The sequence below is a fragment of the Phocoena phocoena genome, chromosome 9 (assembly GCF_963924675.1).
Source record: "Phocoena phocoena chromosome 9, mPhoPho1.1, whole genome shotgun sequence".
Classification (NCBI taxonomy): Eukaryota; Metazoa; Chordata; class Mammalia; order Artiodactyla; family Phocoenidae; genus Phocoena; species Phocoena phocoena.
Genome location: NC_089227.1, coordinates 14,528,629 through 14,550,018, shown reverse-complemented (window position 1 = coordinate 14,550,018; position 21,390 = coordinate 14,528,629). Strand labels below are relative to the sequence as shown.

The 21,390-nt window shown below is 39.9% G+C and overlaps 1 protein-coding gene across 3 annotated transcripts in view; it reads right to left on the bottom strand.

Moving 5' to 3' along the window:
* AMPH (amphiphysin) overlaps positions 1–21,390 on the bottom strand; it is a 189,804-nt gene that overhangs the window by 29,501 nt on the left and 138,913 nt on the right. For 2 of the 3 annotated variants that reach the window (XM_065884343.1, XM_065884345.1), the window contains exons 12-16: positions 13,351–13,467; positions 9,445–9,468; positions 7,457–7,480; positions 4,662–4,694; positions 567–623 (exon numbers count right to left, since the gene is read on the bottom strand). In XM_065884343.1, coding sequence (XP_065740415.1) covers positions 567–623; positions 4,662–4,694; positions 7,457–7,480; positions 9,445–9,468; positions 13,351–13,467 — 255 coding nt within the window. The remainder of the gene's footprint in view (positions 1–566; positions 624–4,661; positions 4,695–7,456; positions 7,481–9,444; positions 9,469–13,350; positions 13,468–21,390) is intronic. The other variant, XM_065884344.1, reaches the window with a different exon arrangement.

Below are 21,390 nucleotides of genomic sequence, written 5' to 3'. Positions count from 1 at the left end.
TGGGAAGATCCCACATGCTGGGAAGCAACTAAGCCTGTGCGCCACAACTGCTGAGCCTGCGCTCTAAAGCCCGTGAGACACAACTACTGAGCCCGCGTGTCTAGAGCCTGTGCTCCACAACAAGAGAAGCCACCGCAATGAGAAGCCCGCACACCGCAACGAGAAGCCCGCACACCGCAACGAAGAGTAGCACCCGCTCACCGCAACTAGAGAAAGCCCGCGTGCAGCAACGAAGACCCAACACAGCCAGATAAATAAATTTACTTTTTTAATTAAAAAAAAAAAAAAGAAACACCCATGTCCTTGATGGATAGACTGTGTTCCACTGAAGCCCGTAATTAAGAGACTGATTTTTGCTGGGATCACTGTGCCTTTATAAATAGAAGTAACCACATTCAAAGTCACACTGAGATTTTTCAGAAGCTCTCCTTCTCATTTTCTAGAAAAGAGGGGGCTACAGAAACCACACTCTGGATTTCAAGCTCTAAATAACCTACAAAGATCAACCTTGGATCATTTGGTGGTAACTAACAACATCCCCAAAACACAAACCAAAATCAGCTTACCAAGTTACAGATCATATTCTGGTCTGTCTGCATTGTGAATAATGTAGTGTCCTGTGGCTGAAAATTGGGAATAAAGTAGAATATTCAAAATTATTAGGGTTTCAGGTAATTTGCCAAAAAAAAAACAACAAAGGTATCATATAAATTAGCTCGCATGAATTGTGTCAACAAATACATTATAAAGTTTTTTTAGTCTCTTTTTATTTTAAATCAGAAAAGCAAAACATGCAGAGATAATTTTTTGCCAGCAGTTATTCTAAATAGAAACCTGAGCTAGCAGAATTCAACGATCTGATGAGAGACATTATGTAAAGGGCAGTGTCTTCAGAGGCATCTTTGGTCTGCAGCTTCTCCTCTGGACATCAACATCAAGTTAGAATTTAATGGATCTAAGCTACAAATTTAAACGTTTTAAAATGTTGGAACCTTAATCTTACTATTTCACTGAAGTGTGACTTCTATGAGTTAATTATGAGCCATAACTTAAAAACTGTATACAGTATATTCATTCAAGATACGAATCCTAAAAAAATCAAGGTGGAGGAAATCTCAGGGAACAGTGATCTCTGGGAGAATCTTCATCAGGTAGCCAGACTTATAGCCTCCAAACAGGAGACTGAAAGAATCTTTCCTGGGTAATCTGACCAAAGAAATCCCAAAAGAATTAAACATCAACGGTTCCCCAACAGAAAAGATGAGCCAGTGACATTAGGTTAAAGATGGTGGATTGAACACAGGCAATTACCTCCAGAATCCAAACTAAATAACAATAAGAAAATTAATTTTTAAAGGCATAAATCCATAAGGGTAAAAAGAATGGGAACAAAAACAACATCAACAAAATTCTGAAACTGAAAAGCAAATGAATGAACAGTAGGTAACTTGGGGAACCAAAAACAACTGTACCTTAAGTTGATGTAAGAAATGCCAAAAAGCAAGCCAATTTATTACTCATAAATCCCAATGGATCAAGAATTAGAAAGATGGGGACCACAGGAAATGGAAGTTAGGATGCTGCTAAAGACAGAGGAACTGGCTGGAAGTCTATTAAAAAGTACTTGGACCTGGAGACACTCTCATCTACCTGAAAACCAAGCAATACCCTTTCCACCCCCGACTTGAGATTTTCAGAGGCTGAAACAGAGGGTCTCTGGACTGGGGGACACACAGGCATGTTAGGAAAGCAGCAGAATTAAATGAAAATTTACATAATAAATATTTAGACATGGGCTCCTCCTCTCCCAACTTCTTCCCCATTCAACTCCCATTACACTGGCAGCCAGGCTTGTACCCCTGCACCCCTGCACATATCCAGACAGGAGACCAGAAGAGTCTTCCCAGGGAAATATGACCAGCTCAAGAAAAAAAAAAAAAAGCCTAAAGAATCTGACACTAGGAATTCCTCAACAGGAAAGATAATCCTACAACAGAATCCTACAACAATACCCATACTCAATGAGCTCTACCTACTTGTACAAGTTTCTCAGCTTTTCAGTGTCCCCTTCTTATTAAATATGAGAAGACAGCCAAGATTAACAAACATTTAAGAAAAGTTTCAAATATTAAAGGGAGACCAAATAGGTTTAAAAAAGTGGGAGAAACAAAGACTTTACAGGGGGGAAAAGACCTTTGAAAATTATTATTATTAATACACTTGGAAATATAATGGAAGATGCTGTATTCATGACACAAGAAGAGGATGTTGTTATTAAAAACCAAATATTCAGTAAACAAAAAGAGCTCTTGGAAATTAAAAATATATATAGAAGTGAAAAATCTGTTGGAAGAGTCGGAAAGCAGAGAAAGAGAAAAGGGAAAAGCAAAGAAAAAGAATTAATTAGAAGACAAGCTCAAGAAGCCAGCATATGAAAAAGAGAAGGGTTACAGAATGAGAAAACAAAAGAAAGCAAAAGAAATCATCAGTAAGAAAAATTTCCCCAAACTGAAAGACACACAGTCGTTAGATTACAAGGGCCCAGTACAATGTATGAAAATAGACTCAGAACACAGTACATCATTGTAAAATCCTAGAATCACTGGGGTATAAAGATTACACAGACTTCCACAGAGAAAGAGAAAAAGAAGGTGGGAGGGGTACATAAGGGGGCAGAGAGAGAGAGAGAGAGAAAGAGAGAGGGTTTCTTACAAAAGATCAAGAATCAAAATGACAATTTCTCAGTGGCAAGGCTAGGAGGTAGAATCGGGTGGAGCAATGGCTCCAAAATTCTAAAGGATAACAGTTTACAACTTGTAATATAATATCCAAACTTACAGTCCATTATGTACATGGGAACAAAATTATTTTCAAACAGAGAAGGTCACAAATACATGCTTCTTGTGCACACCTTTCTCAGCAAGCTACTGGAGGATGTGCTCTACCCAAATGAAGAATTTAGCCCCAAATGAGGACAATTTGTGTCCTGAAAAGAGTGGATGGACAGAAGACAGGTAAGGCAATCCCCACAGTAGACGTGATGGGAGACCCTGTGATAATAGCCGTAGCAGCAAGTCGTAGCCATGGAATCCCCAGGTCAGACTGGAGCCATCCAGAAGGAGAGCTTCAACCTTCAGGAGGATGAAACTTAAAGAATGTTTAATGTTTTAAACAAAACGAGAGGAGATTTCTGTAACTACAGAGTATGGGGTTGAATCAGTAATAAGTACCTAGAAAACTAAGCAAACAAACCAACATGCTAACAAACAAGACCCTACAATTATTTCCTCAAAGGAAAACAAAACGTTGGCATAAACGGAAATGTAAACTTCATGACTTGAGCACTAAGAGCGTCTATAGCATCGTGATAATACCACCACTGATTGGCTGGCTGGCTATGACATCAGTGGAAGGACGGGAAGCAGAGACAGATGTGAACTGTGGCCACAGCAGGTTGAAAGCGCTTTAAGTCCTCATCTTCCAGAGAGATCAGTCCATAGCTAATGCTTCGGAAATCAAGAAGGAGCATTAGAAGAAGGTCATGCACACATATGGGGGTGAAATCAGAGAATCTGCTACAAGGTGTGAAAGTATTTTCCTCTAAGAAGCAGGAAATCAGGGGATGTAAGATGGTCTGAAGTTTTTAAATTAAAAAAAAAAACCTTATAAAATGTTGTTACTCTTTAAACTATGTGCATTTATAAGTGATAAATACAAACTTAAAAAATAAGAAATGAATTCTCATGACCTGATCTTTCAAAGGAGTTCTTTTCTATGGAAGAGACATGTTACCATCTCTCTGTGCGTTTGTGTGTTATCTGTATTTGGGTGTAGGTGTGCGAGTCAGTGGGTTTTCTCTTTTTAATAGGTAACATGGGGGAAAGCAGTCAAACTTTTAAATGGAGAAATTCTGAATGTTAAAATTCAAAATTGTTCATGTCTAATATTCTGAGACAAAGCACTCATCACAGACAAGCAGATATTTGAAGTCTCCCTTGAAGAGGTTTTCAGAACTTATTCCATGAACTTGACAGCCACGTGGCCTGCCTTTCACATGGGTTACACCGTCCATCTGTTGGGACATATACAGTGAATGGGACAGTCCACTGTGTGGCACGTCTTATTGGCCAGAGCCAACCTACAGTTTCTGATCTTCCAGTGGCTCCTTCCTGAAGAACCACTGAAGAAATAAGGTTCCGCGTAGTACGACTCTTAGATAAATATTTAGAAGGAGGCTCCTAAAAATCTCTTATATTGTCTAAAGATCCATCTCATTAGTTCAAAACAATCCTATCTCCTCTTTTCCAACAGCTGAACCTAGGAGATCTCTCAGATAAAGACAACTTCTAATTTCTAGTGGAGGCATCATCAGAATTCCATGGTAGAGCTAATCATATTAACAATAGCTAACTAGAGTCAAGGAGCACTTAGTATGTGCTAGGCTGCTGGGCTAAAACTCTACGTTCACATTTCATTTAATCTTCACAACAGCCCTGCAACATTGCTCCTATTACTGTCTCCATTACTGAATTCACAAGAAGTGGGCTCAAATTTTATGCTGACGTACTTAAACATTATGCTATCCCAGCAAGCAGAGGTCTACATTTTCAGACCCGCATCATTCTCAACAGATGGATTTTGCCAGCAAATTGATTTCTTACCTGGGTGAATCCATTAAATGGACCTCCGGAAGCCTAAACAGAAATGGGAATCAGAGTACGTTATTTTTTTCATTACTTTTGTAGGATTGGTAAATGTCTATTAGACAAGTGGGAAAGTAAGGACCACTGCAAATTTTAAAATAATACAAAAGGCTTCTGTGCATGCAAAGGCTTAGGAAATGGAAAAGGCCACATTGTATTATTTTAAATAGGCTGACAAAAAAAAGAACAACATTATTTTTACAATTATTGCTGGTATATGGCTCAGGGTTAACCAAAGCCCACTTTCTCAATAATGAGAACATGATTCCAGACAAGAGCCATGAGTGGTTAAATAGCTCGTTTTTTTAGCCATCTATAGAATCTGGAAGCATTTCCAGTATTTCTCTAAATGCATCATTTTGATGAACAGCTATTAGGAGATTTTATAGCTTCCATGGGCCTGGGTAGAAACATTTCATGTGTTTTTACTGGGGTGGTACCACTTTGGGAACAGTAAACCTGTCTGTTTTATATATTTTAGTGCTTGAACAATAAAAATGAAAGTAGAAAGAATAAATACAGTAAATAGGATGGTAAAGTAGACACTCATTAGTTTCCAACACCACCATTCGGCTTTTTGTGTTGTTGTTCCGGGGGATTTTTGTTTGTTTTGTCAACCTATTTTGTGTTTGGTTTGCACAGATTTCAGGAGGTACATGACAATCTGTCAAGGAGATGAGCAGATCTTGGAGAAGATAGTGATGGATGATGAAGTCGGTGAGAAACATTAGGAAAAACAGAACCTACAGAAGTCTTTGGCTAGTCTATACTACATACTGGGGTAAGTACCTCTTCTTTATCAGCCTCTATTTCTTGGTACAACAATCCATATCTCTGGTTAGCAATTTCATCTTCAGATAAATCTGAGTTGTTGGTGTCATTGTCTTGGGGACTAGTGGAACTCTCGGTGCTAACATTCTGGCAGGTTCCCACAACCAATGGTCTAGCTATCTCTTGAGTCTGTTCCCCACATACCTCTGCTAGTAAGTCCATCTCCAGCCCTTTCTTGCTCCCAACTGTGTCTAAATGTTCCCAGCAATTATCTAAGCCTCCCATATCTCTGATAGACCAGTGGTTAATAGAATCAAGGTAACTGGCAAATCCACTTGCTTGGCCAACTGGTATACCAGAGAATTCCAATATATCCGTATTATTCACTGCTGAATCCAAGCTTGGCTGCCAGATTTGACCTGGATCTGTCCCCCAAGAGTCTGGTTTTGCAATTTTTGGCAAGTTAATGGTATGGCTACAGTTCCCAGTCACTGTACTTTCAGGTTCCTCTATTAATGAATCTTCAGCCTTACACAAACACCAATCTCTTCTGTTTGCATTAGTTCCCAGAGCATAATTAAGATCTGTCCTAGACTGAGCTGCTGCTTCACGTTTTATCGATAAAACAACAGACTGATTTCCATCTCTGTTACTTCCAGGCGCATGTAACACAGCCTCACACTGCATCTCTTCAGCATATGCACTGCCCTGTGCTGAGTGATACATTTTATCATGGTTAAGAGGGTCGATTAAATTTCTCTTTATGTTTTTTCCAGCTAAGAACCATTCCTCTGTGCTGGCATCTTCAGGATTAGACACAGAGTCAGTATGGAGAGGCAGATTCAAAATATCTGTGTGATTGGCAGGGTTAGCTCCAGATCCCTCTATAATTTCACAATTATTTATTACTACTTGAATCCCTTCATCTAGCCCTTGGTCTCTGTCACTCAACTCATCTGCTCTGTCTACACTTTCCACGTCTTTTTCTAATATGTCAGTTTTCTCAAGATACTTTTCATTGGTCTTTACACTTTCCTTATACCCAGCACTTAGATCTTTCCTGGTTCCCTCTTCATTGCTTTTTAAGGTCTCCTGGTCTTGCTTTCCTACTGTCTTAAAAAGATCTACTACTCTGTTTCCCGTACATCCTCTCTCTTCAAATTCCTCCGTCCCTTCTAGGGCCTTGACACCAGTAGCTCCAGCCTCTACCTTTTCATATGTCTCCACACCTGCCCAGACAGAATCTTCTATCTTCTGTTTTCCTTCTTCTTCTTCTGACTTTTTAACATCTTCTTGACTTTCTTTGACCAGGCCACCAGTTTCCATGGCTGGTATCTCTGAGTCAGGTAGATCGCAAGGATGCTCCATCTCCAAACAAGCAGCACCAGGCATGGGATTTGGGGGCATTTGTTCTTCTTCACATGGAGCGGCTGGCCCCAGAACATGCTCACCCTGTCCAGCTACAGTGTGCCAGCCAGCAGCAGGAAGTATTCCGGTGGAAAATCCCAGTTCCTGCTCTGCTTTGGAGAGACATGCAGAGTCTTCCTGCGACCCACCTTGGGTAATTTCCTGGCTGACACTGTCTGTACTAGCATCAGGGCCCCAAATAATTGCACCTAAATCAATCTGAGATCTTTGAATTTCTTCGGTCAACCCACTGTCTGGGGGTTCCTCCATGATCAGGTTACACAGCGAAAGACTTTTTGAAGAATCAGTCTTTAGAGTGTGCAGAAAAGCAAAGGAAAAAAAAAAAACATAAGATGAAATAGATCATGGTAAGATCTGATGAAAAACACAAAGCTCTTCAGTAGGGTAGCACCAGTTACACAAAGCTAGAGAGTATTTAAATTAAATGGTTTAAGGCTAAATCTGTGACTAACAATGCCATGAGAAAAAAAAAAAGCTCATTCTAGATAATATACCACATATACAATGCATACTAAATACCAAAAAAATCCAGAATTTTCTGGATATTTACCTACCGGTTGTACCAGATCAGTGCTTGTCTATATGAGTAAAAAAAAAAAGAAGAAGAAATAAGCATACTCATAAGGCAAGAGACGAAAATTCCGTAGCACATTAAAATCCCAGGCTGTCCAGAGTCAACATACTGCTGAAGACTTGGGCTTTTATTGGTTTGATATTAAGTTTTGCAACTTGTTTTATAATAGGAATGAGTTTTATTCCACTATTGCTAAGACTACACGACTGAAACATGAAAAATGCCTCTGTCATTTACAAGGACGTTTTATGGCTATTACATGACATTTGCTTTAGCAGACTCTGAAATGAAAAGTTTCAAATGAAGAAGCAAGCCTGAGGACACCAGAGCAAGATCAAGGATGAGCAGCCACAGAATCACACAGCATCGTGTGCTCTGATACGGTGTCAGAATAAAATCTTTCCCAAACTCATCCTGCCCTTGGTTCTGCCTTTGAGGTGGTGTTTGCATGGAAGATGATCCGACAGACTAACCACTCTGCCTGCCTGGAGGATTTTCCTCTTGTTCTCCCCGCAACCTAGGAGACTTGTCTGCACACAAAGAAATAACACTGAGGAGATAAGATCAAGAAATGTCAGCTATTATGCCCAGGGAGCTTCCGTCTTACAATCTTGTCATCATTACCATTCCTAGCAGGTCTGTCCTCTGAATTAGTCAGTGTTCCTTCTAGATGGTACTTTTATCCTCTCTATACCCTTCCCAGCTAGGGAAGGTAAGGTGTGTAATAGCTCCAACTAAACATATGAAATATTGGAATAACCAAAATTAGCGATGTCCTCTTAATCTTTAAAAAAAATTAACACAAAGTTGAGGCTAGAATTTTCCAGTGTTCTGAATGTCAATCCATGTATCCCTTTTTGCGAATATCCAAGTAAAACCAGCTCCCTAGAAAAGATGTTTTCGTTCAACATTTTTTAGCTCTTCTCTTGAGAACTTTCCACGATGCTTTAAGCTCCTGTGGAAGGGAAGGGGACAGTCATCTTTCTCTTTTAAGGGAAGAAAGTAGCAATGTCACCTCAAAAGACCAGGCTCATGAATAGTTAAATCTACCCAACTTTCCTGTTGCTGTCCCACTAAAAAAGAAGAAAATGTGAACTCAAGTTGATTTCTTAAGACCACGTGACCAAGGGCTTCTCTAAGAAAGGGGCAGACCATGGCCCTACCCCAAGGGATGTGAGGCTCTATGTGGGTGCAGTCATTTTCTTAATTTCACAGATGTCACCACCACAACAGCCTGTTTGTGTTTTATTCTGAAGTCTAAATTCTGGAAGTATTCATCCTTGTACATCAGAGTAGCTGAATACATAACATGAGCAGTAATATCTACCTTGTATTGACACATGCTAGACATTGGGCTAAATATTCTACAAATACTATCTCTAATCCTCACACAACCCTCTGAGGTCGGTGTCATTACCCTTATTTTACAGATGAGAATAACTGAGGCTTAAAGAGTTTTAGTAGAAGTTGCTCAAAGTCATATTGTTGGAAGAACTAGAGTCTAGACTCAAATCCAGGACTGTGTGACTCTGAGGTTCAAATCCTCATTGACTAATAAGCTTCATTGAAAATAATAATGAAAAAATGGTTCCCTGTGTAGAGTAGCTCGTCCTTCACATTTTCTCGTCCATACTTTTTGTGTATCCTATAAGCAATAACAAATAAGCACGCCTTCACTACAAACTTTCCTCTGGCCACCGATAATCACAGGAGGATGCATAAAAGGCAAAACACTGAATTACTGCTCACCCAGGAGTCTGGCACTGACATTCTTTTCCTCACCTTTGTTTCCATGTGCAGGTAAATGCTTAGAAATCATGAGGGAGCTGATGATTGTTCTAGGGGACTACGTTGTCATCAAAAAACATCTGGGTCTTCTCTCCATCACAGATGAAATAAAATATAACAAGGTTCCCAAATGTCTAGCGATCCAGATACACCAAAATACAGAGTTCTTAGTTCTCTTACCGTCCATAGGTCCCAGGGCAATGTCTGAAAGCAAACAGAGAAACAAAAATACCATTAACAGACAAATCCCCAGCATGTAAAAAACACGGAGGTGACAAAAGTTCTTGAAATAAAATCATAAACATTTCAGAAACACTTAGTAAGGCACTGTCCAACAGAACTTTCTTTGGTGATGAAAATGTTCCATATCTGTGCTGTCCAATACAGCAGCCACTAGTCACATGTGCTACTGAACACTTGAAATGTGCAAGTGGAACAGAACCAAACTTTAAATTTTACATTCTTATATTTAATTTAGATTTAAAATGTCCACATGTGGCTAGTGGCTACCATATTGGATAGCATAGGTCTAGTCAATCTGCTTTTTGTTCTGTGAGTGAAAACTATATCTGAACTGTGATGAATGGGTTTACATTAACACACACACACACACACACACACACACACACACACACACATTAAAATGAAGTAAACAAGATGTCCAGAAATTAGAGTTTATCACATCTTTGAGGAAATGCAGGTCCTAACCATCGCTAATGCTCTTTCCTCTCCCCACCCCGCCTTACCAAATTCAAGACGATGACCTGTTAATGGTAAATGAATTCCAGAAAAATAGTTCTTCAGTATGTTGAATTAGACGATAACACACAGCTCGATTAATTGGCAATCGTGCAAATTAGCAGGGTGCCCCCTAAGACATGGGTGAATTACACTTACTACTGGCATTTTAATTATGAAGCTTATTGATCCTGGGGAATGAATCCAGATGGTTTAAATAACTTCCACTGTGTGGGGAAAGTGGGGAACACTTTCTTATTTCTTTTGTGACTCAGAATTACAGCTAAGACTACCTCCTTTTCTGCTCATGTCTTTGTGACTAGAATAGATCCATGTTTGAGCACTTATTTTGAATCTCTAAATGTGAACAGAAAATTAAGAGAGCCTGGTACTCACATCTGAAGAATAGGACACTTTCCAGACGGGATTATGGATGTCTGGTTTGGGTTCTGTACTACACAGAAGATGGGCCCTGTGGTTGCAGCTGAAACCCCCCCCCCCCACCGCAGTTGGTCCAGACCTCCTCTAATGGTCCCACCCTGCAGCTCTGGGCAGCCTGGTCGGTCTCTGGGTTAGCACCCACTTGTAGAACGACTAAGTGTAGAACAGCTCCACTGAAAGCCAGTTATTGGTACTTGGACTCCTTCTGCACCTTATATGCATTTTCTGATTCTCCAAATGGTTGATGCTTTCTTGCTTCACAGCCCCTTAAGAATCACAGCTCCTAGAAGCTCCTACACATCCCCGCATAACGCAGACAGAACAGGTATTTTCTCCAAAGGAAGGCAGCAACGGGAAACGTGTTTATCACTCCTTCCGATCATGAAAGGATGTGTTAGCTCGTGTGGACACTGCAGAGATCACAAGGTGAGGTGTTCTGTGAGCAGCAAGAACACAAATTAAAACATGGGGTCAGATGGCTAAGATGAGTCCGGATTACAGAGCCTGCCCTACCCCTAGAATGCTATTTAGATCAAGTTTAGCTGTTAGAGTCCAGGTCTGGTTAACTGCATGCACCTATATAAATAGGAGTCAGAATGCATTATTAGTTGAAGATCGAATCACACATTGTAGAGATGAAGTAGCTGTGATTAAGCTGCATATTTATGCTGGGAAATGGCTGAAGTGGATGACTAGTATGAAAGCTGTTGGCCATAAACATCACATGTCTCATCTGCTTGGAATATGGAAATAGATTCTAAAATAACAGCCACTGGGGTCTTGTTCACTATAAATTCAAACTTCACAGAACTTGGCAGCAATTCACAATCTGACTGTATCTGCAAACTGTCTTCACAGATGTCTAATAAAGCAAAACTCTGGATCTCAAAATAAAATAAAATAAAATAAAAAACACGGGGTCAGGCGATGGGGAAGGGAGAGCATTTTGAGTGAAGGGGAGAGAAGGTAGCAGATTCTAACAGCTCTGTGCTTTTTGTTATCTCAGCCTAGACGTTTCTTCTCAGCCAAAGAGGAGAGATGTGGTTAGCGCTGGATCACAGGACAACTCTGCGGTGAGGTGATTCAATTACAGTCACTGGGAAGTCAGAGCAGTTAATCACCTGGCCCGAGGGAAGGATAGAGGGGCACACACAGCTTGCCCTGATGGCAGTAATACATTTCCTCCAGAAACTGAGACCTTTGAAGATATCACCAAGGTTATTTTTTGTTTGTTTGTTGAATTCTGAAAGAATCTCTTAGCCTTAATTTCCATGATTCATGGCTTCTTTTAATCATAAACTGATAGAGAAGAGGTTTCTCTCCTGAGTCAGACTTGCAGAGATCATCACAGCAGCCACTGTGGAAACTTTCTTCCTGCCACTGAAGTAATAAATGTTGGAGGGGAAGGCAGCAGAAGTCCCTTGAATTCTGCTGGCTTTCTATACAATGGGAAAGCTCTGGAAAGGAGCTGTTCTGAATGATACGTACATTCATTTTCCGCTTTGCTTGGCCACCAGGATAGAATCGTCAAACTTGCTGACAATGACTACATCAGCATTTTCCAAAGTGAGTTTTAGAGGCCATTCCCATGAATGTTAAGACCGTTTCATTAAAACAGATTTCTGGGGTCAAACAAAGTTGGGAAACCCTAAGTTAAACAAATCTAAGCAGTTTTTTTAAATTGTAGGACTTCTTGGAGCCCTTAATATTCTAAGGCACATCACGAATATCTTAAAAGGGAATTAATAGAACTTTCTGAAACATTCATCTAAGAGACCCTTTTTTTTTTTTTTTTTGGCAAAGTACCTTTCCGACTAGTGTCTAATCTACTTAATTGCCTGCTTTATGGATGTCTCAGATTTTTATTTTATTCCAATAGCACAACCTGGAGGCCTGCAGAAATCCAATAACATTCTGGAACAAAATATGGATTGAAGAGGAGTTTTATTTATTGAGGGTCACAGTGAGCTGTCTGTGCCCCAGTGGTTTACTGTATCAGGAAGGCTTCATGACCAGGAAGTTGAGCTGGGTCTCACTTCCTAAACTGAGTGTTGCAATACACCGTGATTCATTCATTTGAAGCACATTGTAGCATCCTTGGATTTTCCCCAAACTCAAATGTGAGGCCCCGACCACATCGAAACTACTGACATAAACAATTCCCGGGTAGCAAAAATTCTGAGTTAACTTCCTTCCATGAGCAGAGACAACTGTGAAGTAGCTATATTCTAGTGGAATCACCCACAGGTCATGACAGCATCCACCACCAGTATCCCCCTGATAGACAATGAGATCATAGTAACTACTGAAATGGGGAAAATGTTGAGGGGGAGGAAGTCATGAGCAGGGGTAAGCTTGGATAAGCAAGGCCAACTCTGCATCAAGCCATGATCAAGAACACATAGGCCATCATCACCATCATCATTTCAGAACTATCAATACTGAAAACGAATTCCTTTTGGGGCAAAATCTCATGGTGATTTGAAACATGCCTTAATTTGCAAAGTATGAGGAAGGAAAGTAGAGAAAACAGTAAGAAGATTAAACCCCAAGCCCAAAGAAACAGTCTTATCTTGGGAAGCCATAAAATGTATCATCCAACCCTGGACACTTCCGAGTACAAATGTGGTTCTGTGGATTACCATTCTGAGATGGATGATTCCTGGCAAACTGGAATGTATGTTATCCCAGCTCTGCGGGTAGAGAAAGCTAATGGTAGGGGAGGTTGAGAATAATTGACAGTGATCAAGTCCTCTTTCTACCCTTCCTTCCCATTAGGAAATATTCATCAACTGAAAAGAAAAGTCAATAGTCACGTGAAAGGGAGAGGGGTCAGCGGAATGCCTTACTGAGCTTGTTAAAGTTTATGAAATATCAGCCCCAAACATCCAAAAATCCACTTGGTACCTGCGACATCGGTGAGTGGGTTACTCCAGCAGAACCCGCAGAGGGCATGTCGGGCTTGAAAGGATCAAAGTCCAGATCCAACAATGTCTCCTCTTTCTTCACCTCAGGGACTTCATTCTGTTAAAACAAAACAAAACATGCACGAGCTTAAATCTGATCAGACTTCATGATCTATTCCATGTATAACCCTCCAATTTCAGCTGATACCCCAAAGCACGCTTTGATAGTTTACCACTTAGCTGGCTCATCCATGGGCTCCCAGAGTCACTACTTATGTATGATGAGAGGTGAAATAACCACCTCCAGCCAAGTATCACCTAAGATGCTCAGGTACATGGCCCAGGCTCCAGTTCTTATCCTTTGTTCAGCTCCAAGTCCAGGCAACAAAGAGAATATCTGAGAAATGTATCCTAAAGCCACCAAGATCCAAGGAATCTCCTTCTCTGCCAGCTCAGAAAACTCAGGTCAAGATTTACAGAGGAACAAGTAGATAAGATGGGCTAAGGCTTGGACCCGTTACAGTTACCCACTGCTGTGATGCCCCCTAGGAAGCTAAGATTTAAAAAGTAAGGGGGACTTCCCTGGTGGCGCAATGGTTTAGAATCCGCCTGCCAACGCAAGGGACACAGGTTCGAGCCCTGGTCCGGGACGATGCCACATGCCGCAGAGCAACTAAGCCTGTGAGTCACAACTACTGAGCCTGTGCTCTAGAGCCTGTGAGCCACAACGACTGAAGCCTGTGTGCCTAGAGCCCGTGCTCCGCAACAAGAGAAGCCACCACAATGAGAAGCCCGTGCACCGCAACGAAGAGTAGCCCCCGCTGGCCGCAGCTAGAGAAAGCCCACGCGCAGCAACGAAGACCCAACGCAGCCAATAAATAAATAAATTTATTAAAAAAAAAAAAAAAAGGCAGGGATTGTTGTCTACTGTGATCTCACCCCACCTGCCTCTTCCCCTCAGAGGTGCCCCACCCCTGGTTTCAGTTATCATGTGATCCACTCTTCATCCATAATGCTGTTTGTCCCAACTGTGTTTATGAGGGAGCGAAAGAGAGAAAAACACATCCCCCAGTTTTCAATGCAGAATGAGCTCCTACCCCAAGAACATTTTTAGATTAGAAAGAAAACCAAACAGAGAATGAAAGTACTGTTATAACAATAGCAAAAATAATTATAGGGCTTCCCTGGTGGTGCAGTGGTTGGGAGTCCGCCTGCCGATGCAGGGGACGCAGGTTCGTGTCCCGGTCCGGGAGGATCCCGCGTGCCGCGGAGCGGCTGGGCCCGTGAGCCATGGCCGCTGAGCCTGCGCGTCCGGAGCCTCTGCTCCGCAATGGGAGAGGCCACAACAGTGAGAGGCCCGCGTACCGCAAAAAAAAAAATTATAATACTGAGCACTAACATTAGTTCATTTACTGTGGAAGGCAGCTATGCTTACCACTGTACCAGCAATGCACATTTACTGTGAGATCATGACATAGCGTGGCCTTGAAGTTGGTCTAACCCAGACTCAGGTTACACAGTAAAGGTCAAAGCTGAAATAAGCCCTCAGAAACTGTACCACAGTGGAGAGAATTGGGGTCAGTTTTCAAGCAATTCAAGTTACATACGTTTGGTATTTGATATAAGCTTCAATTCTGACCATCTATTGCCTAGAAATTGAAAGGGCACAATGGATAAAGTATTATATAAAAATAGAGGTGTTTAGAGACAAAATTTAAACAGGAGTTATTTTAATTAATGTTGATCATAGACATAAAACTTAAAAATCCGGAAATGTATGAAAAGTCTGGGGGCAGAACAGATAATACATTTTTTTAGCATATCCACACTCCTTGTAGGAGGAAATCTGCTTATATATCCTGCTGTTAGTCTTGAATTATCTATTTTGCAGCACAGTTATTCCTCACATATACTTTTAAATTTGACAAGGATAATGATCTTCTGAGATCTCTCTTTCTTTAATAATGACGATCACAAAACTGTCAACAGGTTCCCTCAGCCCCTACTCAAAATCTGCATGAGTTTTGTTTTTCATCAATTGTATACTGGTACAAGTTATATTTTTAAGATTTTGCAAACACTTAAATTACATTTAGGATGCATACTGCTCTAACAACTTGACACATATGAACATTAACTCACAGGAACGCACTTTGTTGTCTTTAAAGAATTACTTTACTGTATTCCCCAAACTGCATTTAACCTGTGCTGCGAATCCTTAAAAAAAAAATCAAGAGGTAGATCATTTTCAAGAGGCATCATTTTCCCATTTGGAGATGAAGAGAATGGGCTGAACCAGGTTATCTACCGTCCTGTGACTCCAATGCTATTCCAGGCTGCTGCAGAGACCCCGTCCCACATCTTAGGGAACCCTGAGATGTGCAAAGGAATGCTTGACATTCTTCTTGTTCTCCAGAAAAATTGAGGCCACACAAACATGTCCATTGGTCCCTTAGGAGCCAAAGAGATCCCCTTAAGGAAGCTCAAATGGGAATTTAGAGATAAAGGATTTAAAAAATTAGTCAATTATGCTTTGACTTTCATTGAAATAAATCTGGGTTTGCACCCCAATTTTGCCACTTGCTTGCTGTCTCTCACTGGGCAGTTAATTCAGCTTCTTTGAGCCTCCATTTCTTCACACATAAAATGAGAATAATAATACCTAGTAAGACTACCATGAGTAATAAAGACAAGAAATGCACTGAATATAATATATTAGTGATACTCAAAATGGAAATGGAAGCCATATTGTTACTACTCTTAGTAATGATGTCTGTGTAAAATTACTGTCATCAAATATTCATCATACCAGTTTGCCTGCCTTCAAAATGTGTAACTGGCTTCTTCAGGCTCAATCTCTATTTGGTTTTTCTCCCTTAAACTTGACAGTTATCCCTTCAGGCACTCATAATCAAAGAGTAATTTAATAGAGCTACAAAAAGAGCAAAAAAGGGTTGCCTGTTTATGCAGTATTCCTTTATAAAGGGGCACGGAAGTACTCACAATGCTGTCATTCCATGTCTAAACATAGTGACATGTAACCTCCCTTAACATAACAAAAGAAAACCAGTCTTTTCTCATTCCTCACACCTGCATCACCACTGGAGTAGATCTGATGCGGTCCCAACATTCTTGAGCTTTTTGGGAGCTTGATCCCAACTACTGTTTTACCATCCAAAGTCTAGAAGAGATGACCTGGGATGTGTACCTAAGAAAGGAGACTAGATGTGAAACCACACTGAGGAGAAATATCCAATGGGAAATAACTACCAATTATAATAACCTTCTATGCTGTATTTCATGAAGTGTCTTCTGCTAAGGACATCTTAAGTTTACAATTAAGGTACTGGACTTCCTCCAATATAGTGTACAATTGAGCATAATCCTTATGCTTAGCCCTGCCCTGGCCTCATGACAGATGGAGTTCACTTCCTTATGCCTTGACTTGGGGGTGACCATGCGTCATGCTTTGGCCAAGGGATGTTAGTGAACATAATGCAAGCAAAGGCTTGAAATGTGCTTGCATGGTTGACTTGTTTTCTTTGGATTCCTGCCATTCACCATGAAAAGTACAAGCTTTGTGCAGCCACTGGCCAAAGAGGATGGGAGACACATGGAGCACACCTGGGCCCATCATAACTAATTTCTCGACACTAGCATTAAAAAGAAATTCTTAAAAGTGGCCAGGCAAAAAAAGACATGTCACTGGGGCTTCCCTGGTGGCGCAGTGGTTGAGAGTCCGCCTGCTGATGCAGGGGACACGGGTTCGTGCCCCGGTCTGGGAAGATCCCACATGCCGCGGAGCAGCTGGGCCCGTGAGCCATGGCCGCTGAGCCTGCGCGTCCGGAGCCTCTGCTCCGCAATGGGAGAGGCCACAACAGTGAGAGGCCCGCGTACCGCAAAAAAAAAAAAAAGACATGTCACTTACAAGGAATGACATAAGAATAACAGAAGATTTACCACCAGAAATAATGCAAGCAAGAAGACAGAGAATCAATATCTTTGAAGTACCGAGAGGAAGAAACTGCCAACCTAGAATTCTGTGCCTCTTGAAACTATTTTTAAAACACAAAAATGAGATGGAGTTTTTTCAGACATACAAAAACAGAGAGAATTTATCACCATCAGATCTGCCCTAGAACTAATGTGAAAGAACATTTTTCAGGCGGAAGAAATGCTATCACATGGAAAGATGGATCCACATAAAGGAGTGAAGAGCATCAGAAATTGTAACTACATAGGTAAGAACATATGACTTTAGTCATTATTAAATCTCCTTAAAAGATAATTGATTGTTTAAAAAATAATAAAGTAATGTGAGGTTACTTCACATTAAAAAGTAAACTCCATGAAAAAAGAGCACAAAAACCAGAAGGGAAGAAATGTAAGTATAATATTGTGAGGTTTTTACACTATACCTGAAATGGTATACTACTGTTTGGAGGTAGACTGTGATAAGTTATTTAAGCCCTAAAGCAACCACTAAAGTAACAAAATAATAAGTTAAAGCTAATAAACAAAAGAAATAAAGGAGAGTAATAAAAATGATGGATTAATCCAAAAGAAAAATGAGGTGGAAGGGTTAAAACAGATGAGATAATAGAAGAAAAAAATCAAGGTGCTAGATTTAGACTTCACCATATGATAATCACCTTGAATGAAATTGGTCTATATAATATAATGAAAGGCAGAGATTGTCAGGTTGAATTTAAAAAGAGCAAGACTCAACTAGATACTGCCTACAAGAAACTAACGTTAAATATAGAGACACAAACAGTTAAAAGTAAAAGGATGGAAAAAGATATAGGATGCCAACTTAACAAAAAGAAAGCTAGAATAGTTATATTAACGTCAAACAAAGTATATTTCATATCAAAAAGTATTATCAGGGATAAAGAAGGTAATTTCCCGATATAAAAAGGAGTCAATTCCCAAACATTTGTACATTCAATTACAGAGCTTCAAAATACAGGAAGCAAGAACCAAGAAAGCAGCAAAACGAAAGAGAAAAATGCATAATTTTGTAGAAGAAATTTCAATAGTTAATTTTTAATAGTAGAACAAGTAGAGAGAAAATAAACAAGGTTACAGAAGACATAGGTAACACTATGACCCAATATGACCTAATTCACGCTTAGCATTCCACACAGTAACAGAGTACATCTTCTTTCTGTGTACACATGAAACATGGAACATGGTAGATGATATTCCAGAGGCATAAAACAGGTCTCAATATACTTAAAAATATTCAAGTCATATAAAGTATGTTCTCTGAGTTCATTGGAATTAAGTTAGAAATCAGTAACATAATTATCTCTGGAAAATCCTCCAATATGTGGACAAAATTAACACTTTATTAATAACCTGATGAGTTGAAGAAATCATAGTGGAAATTAGAAAATACTCTGAACTGAACAAAAATAAAAACAGCACAACAAAATTTGTGAGATGCTACTAAAGCAGTACTTGGGGGGAAATTTATAGCACTAAAGCCCTATTTAAGAAAAGAAGAAAGGTCTCAAATTAGTAAACCTCAGCCTCTACTCAGGTGAAAAAAATACACACAGCAAATAAAACCCTAAATAAAAATGGGGAAAATTATACAGATCAAAGTGGAAATTAATGAAATAGAAGACAAGAAAGAGAGAGAAAATATGAATATCAATAAAGTCAAAAAGATAGTTTTAATCTTTGAGAAGGCTAATAAAATTCTCTAGCCAGACTGATCAAGGGTAAAAAGAAGACAGAGAAAGTGCACAAATTATCGATATCAGAAATGACGGGGCTTCCCTGGTGGCACAGTGGTTAAGAATCCGCCTGCCAATGCACAGGACATGGGCTGGAGCCCTGGTCCAGGAAGATCCCACATGCCGTGGAGCAACTAAGCCTGTGCGCCACAACTACTGAGCCTACACTCTAGAGCCTGCGAGCCACAATCACTGAAGCCTGTGCGCCTACAGCACAGGCTCCACAACAAGCGAAGCCACCGCAATGAGAAGCCCACGCACTGCAACGAAGAGTAGCCCCCGCTCACCACAACTAGAGAAAGCCCGCATGCAGCAACGAAGACCCAAGGCAGCCAAAAATAAATAAAAAATTTTTAAAAAAGAAAAAGAAATGAGAGTGGGGGCAGAGTCACAGACATTAGGAAGAATATTAAGGAAATATTATGAACCACTTTATTCCAATACATTTGACAACTCAGAAGAAACAGACAAATTTCTTAAGAAACACAAACTCCCAAGGCTTACTCAAAAAGAAATGACTTGAATTGCTCTATATCGATTAAAGGAATTACATTTGTAGTTTAAGACATTTGTCCATTAATAATAATAATAATAGTAATCACAACCCTTCAGGCCCAGATGGCTTCTCTGGTGAATTCAACCACATATTTACAGAAGAAAAAATACCAGTCCCATGTAATCTTTCCTGGAAAATCGAAGATGAGGGAATACTTCGCAAGTCATTCTATGAGGCAAGCATTACCTTGGTACTAAAATCAGACAAAGATGTTGTTTTAAAAAAACACCCTGCGAACTAATAAACCTCATGAATATAGACAGAAAAACTCTAGAAAAAGTTTTGGCAAATTGAATAGAATTATGTATACAAGTATAATGCATCATGACCAAATGGAATTTACCTGAGGAATGCATGATTGATTTACCATGTGAAAACCAATGAATATAATTCATCATATTAACAAATTAAAAAAGAAAACTCATATGATCATCTTAATAGTGTAGAGAAAGTATTTGAAAAAATCCACCTCCAGTCCTGTCCAAAACTCTGAACAAGGTAGGTAAAAAAGTCAACTTCCTCAACCTGATAAAGAGTATCTACAAAAACCTACAGCTATCATCATGCTTAATAACAAAAGACTGGACGCTTTTCCCCTAAGATCAAGGCAAGGACAACTTCTTCACCACTTCTTTTCGACATTATACTAGCAGTACTAGACAGTGAAATAAGGCAGGAAAAAGAAATAAAGGGCATCCAATTTAGAAAGGAAGAAATAATACTATCTTTATTCACAGAAGATACAATCACCTATATAGAAAATCCAGTGAAATCTGCAAAAAAGCTAAGGAACTAATATTGAGTTTAACAAGGCTGCAGGATACAGCAGCAATATACAAAAATCAGTTATATTTACATATAACAGTATAAAAACCCAGAAACTGAAATTTTTAAAATATGATTTACAGTCACACTAAAAATACAAAATACTTAGGGGTAAACCACCCAACAAAAGATGTGAAATGCTTGTATACTGAATACTACAAAACAAAGCAAAGATAAGTTAAAGATCTTAATAAAGGGAGAGATATACTGTGTTTATGGGTCAGACAACTCAATATTATTATGATGTTAATGCTCCCCAAATTGATCTACAGAATCAATGCAATTCCAATCATCTGTATTGGGTTGAATACTGTGCCCACCCAGTCCCCTGTAAAATTCACGTCCATCAGAAACCTTTGAATGTGACCTTATTTGGCAATAGGTTCTTTGCAGATGTAATAAAAATAACATGAGATCGTACTGGATTAGGATGGGCCTTAATGCAATAGCTGGTGTCCTTATAAGAAAAGGGAATTCTGGATATAAAGACACAAAGACAATGCCATGTGAAGATACAGAGCACACAGACACACAGGGAAAATGCAGTGTGATGACAGAGGCAGAGAGTGGAATGATGGGTCTACACACCAATGAACACCAAGGATTGCCAGCAACCAAGAGAAATTAGAGGTGCAAGAAAGAATCCTCCCCCAGAGCCTTTCAGAGGGAACACGGCCCTGCTGACACCTTGATCTTGGACTTCTAGCCGCAGAACTGTGAGAGAATAAACGCCTGTTACTTTAAGCCACGCTATTTGTGGTGCTTTATTACGACAGCCCTAGAAATCGAATACAATGTCCCAAAAGTTTGTAGAAACTTACAAATTGATTCTAAAATTCATATGGAAACTCAAAGAACCTAGACTAGCGGAAACAACTCTGAAAAAGAATAACAAAGTTGAAGGACTAACCCT